The sequence below is a fragment of the Cricetulus griseus genome, unplaced genomic scaffold, assembly GCF_003668045.3.
Source record: "Cricetulus griseus strain 17A/GY unplaced genomic scaffold, alternate assembly CriGri-PICRH-1.0 unplaced_scaffold_1, whole genome shotgun sequence".
Taxonomy (NCBI): domain Eukaryota; kingdom Metazoa; phylum Chordata; class Mammalia; order Rodentia; family Cricetidae; genus Cricetulus; species Cricetulus griseus.
In genome coordinates, this window is record NW_023276808.1 from 10,378,050 (window position 1) to 10,380,285 (window position 2,236).

Here is a 2,236-nt window from a genome sequence, read left to right on the forward strand (position 1 = left end):
CCACCCTTAAAAATCTTGCTTTTGTCCCCGAGATAAGATGAAAAGTACAAGAGCTCCTGGACTAATTGGAGGCATGTCGGGAGGGGAGAGGAAGCTATGAGAAAGAGAAGAGGAGCAGAGGAGGAGAGAGGAGGGCATGAGGGAGCAGGAAGATTGAGTCAGACAAGAAAAGAGGAGAGAGATTCCTGCGCCTCCGATCCGTCCCCCGCGAGGCTGCTCTGTGTGCCATGGACGGCATCGTCCCAGACATAGCAGTCGGTACAAAGCGGGGCTCTGATGAGCTCTTCTCCACGTGTGTCAGCAACGGCCCCTTCATCATAAGCAGCTCGACTTCTGCAGCCAATGGAAATGATAGCAAGAAGTTTAAAGGTGACAACAGGAGCACAGGGGTCCCTTCCAGAGTCATCCATGTCCGCTCGCTGCCCAGTGATGTCACTGAGGACGAGGTTATCTCTCTGGGACTGCCTTTTGGGAAGGTCACCAACCTCCTTATGCTGAAGGGGAAAAACCAGGCCTTCATTGAAATGAACACAGAGGAGGCTGCCAACACTATGGTCAACTACTATACGTCAGTGGCACCCGTGCTGCGTGGACAGCCCATCTACATCCAGTTCTCCAACCACAAGGAGCTCAAAACTGACAGCTCACCCAACCATGCACGTGCCCAGGCAGCCCTGCAGGCTGTGAATTCAGTGCAGTCTGGAAACCTGGCCTTGGCAGCCTCTGCCGCTGCCGTGGATGCGGGGATGGCAATGGCAGGCCAGAGCCCAGTGCTAAGGATCCTTGTTGAAAACCTCTTCTACCCAGTGACCCTGGATGTTCTGCACCAGATCTTCTCTAAGTTTGGCACAGTTCTCAAGATCATCACGTTTACCAAGAATAACCGGTTCCAGGCACTGCTGCAGTATGCCGACCCTGTGAGCGCCCAACATGCCAAGCTGTCGCTGGATGGCCAGAACATCTACAAAGCCTGGTGCTCATTGCGCATTGACTTTTCCAAGCTCACTAGTCTTTATGTCAAGTACAACAATGACAAGAGCAGGGACTACACTCGCCCCGACTTGCCCTCTGGGGACAGCCAGCTTTCGCTGGACCAGACCATGGCTGCAGCCTTTGGCCTCTCTGTTCCTAATGTCCACAGAGCGTTGGCCCCCCTGGCCATACCTTCTGCTGCTTTGGCTGCTGCAGCTGGCCGCATTGCCATTCCAGGCCTGGCAGGTGCCGGAAATTCCGTCCTTCTGGTCAGCAACCTGAACCCTGAGAGAGTCACACCCCAAAGCCTCTTTATTCTCTTCGGAGTCTATGGTGACGTGCTGCGGGTGAAGATTCTGTTCAACAACAAAGAAAATGCACTTGTCCAGATGGCGGATGGCAGTCAGGCCCAGCGGGCCATGAGCCACCTGAATGGACACAAGCTACACGGGAAGTCATTGCGCATCATACTGTCGAAGCATCAGAGTGTGCAGCTGCCTCGGGAGGGACAGGAGGACCAGGGCCTCACCAAGGACTATGGTAGCTCACCACTGCACCGCTTCAAGAAGCCGGGCTCCAAGAACTTCCAGAATATCTTTCCGCCCTCACCTACTCTCCACCTCTCCAATATCCCGCGCTCTGTGTCAGAAGACGACCTCAAGAACCTCTTCTCCAGCAACGGTGGTGTGGTCAAAGGCTTCAAGTTCTTCCAGAAGGACCGAAAGATGGCCCTGATCCAGATGGGCTCTGTGGAGGAGGCCGTGCAGGCACTAATTGAACTGCACAACCATGACCTGGGCGACAACCACCACCTGCTTGTGTCCTTCTCCAAGTCCACCATCTAGGTGCCTGTGGGCCTGCAACAGCTTCCACCATTCCAGAAAAGCCACTTTAAAAGCAGCTGAAGTGACCTTACAGACCAGAGATTTTATTCTTTTAAAGAGATCAGTTTACCTGTTTTTAAACAAATTAAATCTAGTCCACACACACACACACACACACACACACACACACACACACACACACTCACACAGATAGAAACACATACTCACACACAAACACATATGTATGTGCACACATGTGTATTGACATCTACAAACATATGTCCATACAAATCCCCGCTAATATTCCTTGTATTGCTTTCTAAATGTTTCTATTTGGAACTAGAACATTCCAAGCTAACTAACTGCATTAATGTGAAAATAATGTCACAGTTACCTGAGTCTCCAGTTTTTGTGTATAATGTTAACCAAATCCCCTTTCA

At 51.4% G+C, this 2,236-nt stretch overlaps 1 protein-coding gene across 1 annotated transcript; it reads left to right on the forward strand.

Moving 5' to 3' along the window:
- Positions 1 to 212: 212 nt before the first annotated feature.
- On the forward strand, positions 213 to 1,923 carry LOC113838366 (polypyrimidine tract-binding protein 1-like). The gene has a single exon (XM_035453635.1). It carries the CDS (start codon positions 228 to 230, stop codon positions 1,815 to 1,817), a length of 1,590 nt encoding a protein of 529 aa, XP_035309526.1. The 5' UTR covers positions 213 to 227; the 3' UTR covers positions 1,818 to 1,923.
- Positions 1,924 to 2,236: the final 313 nt, after the last annotated feature.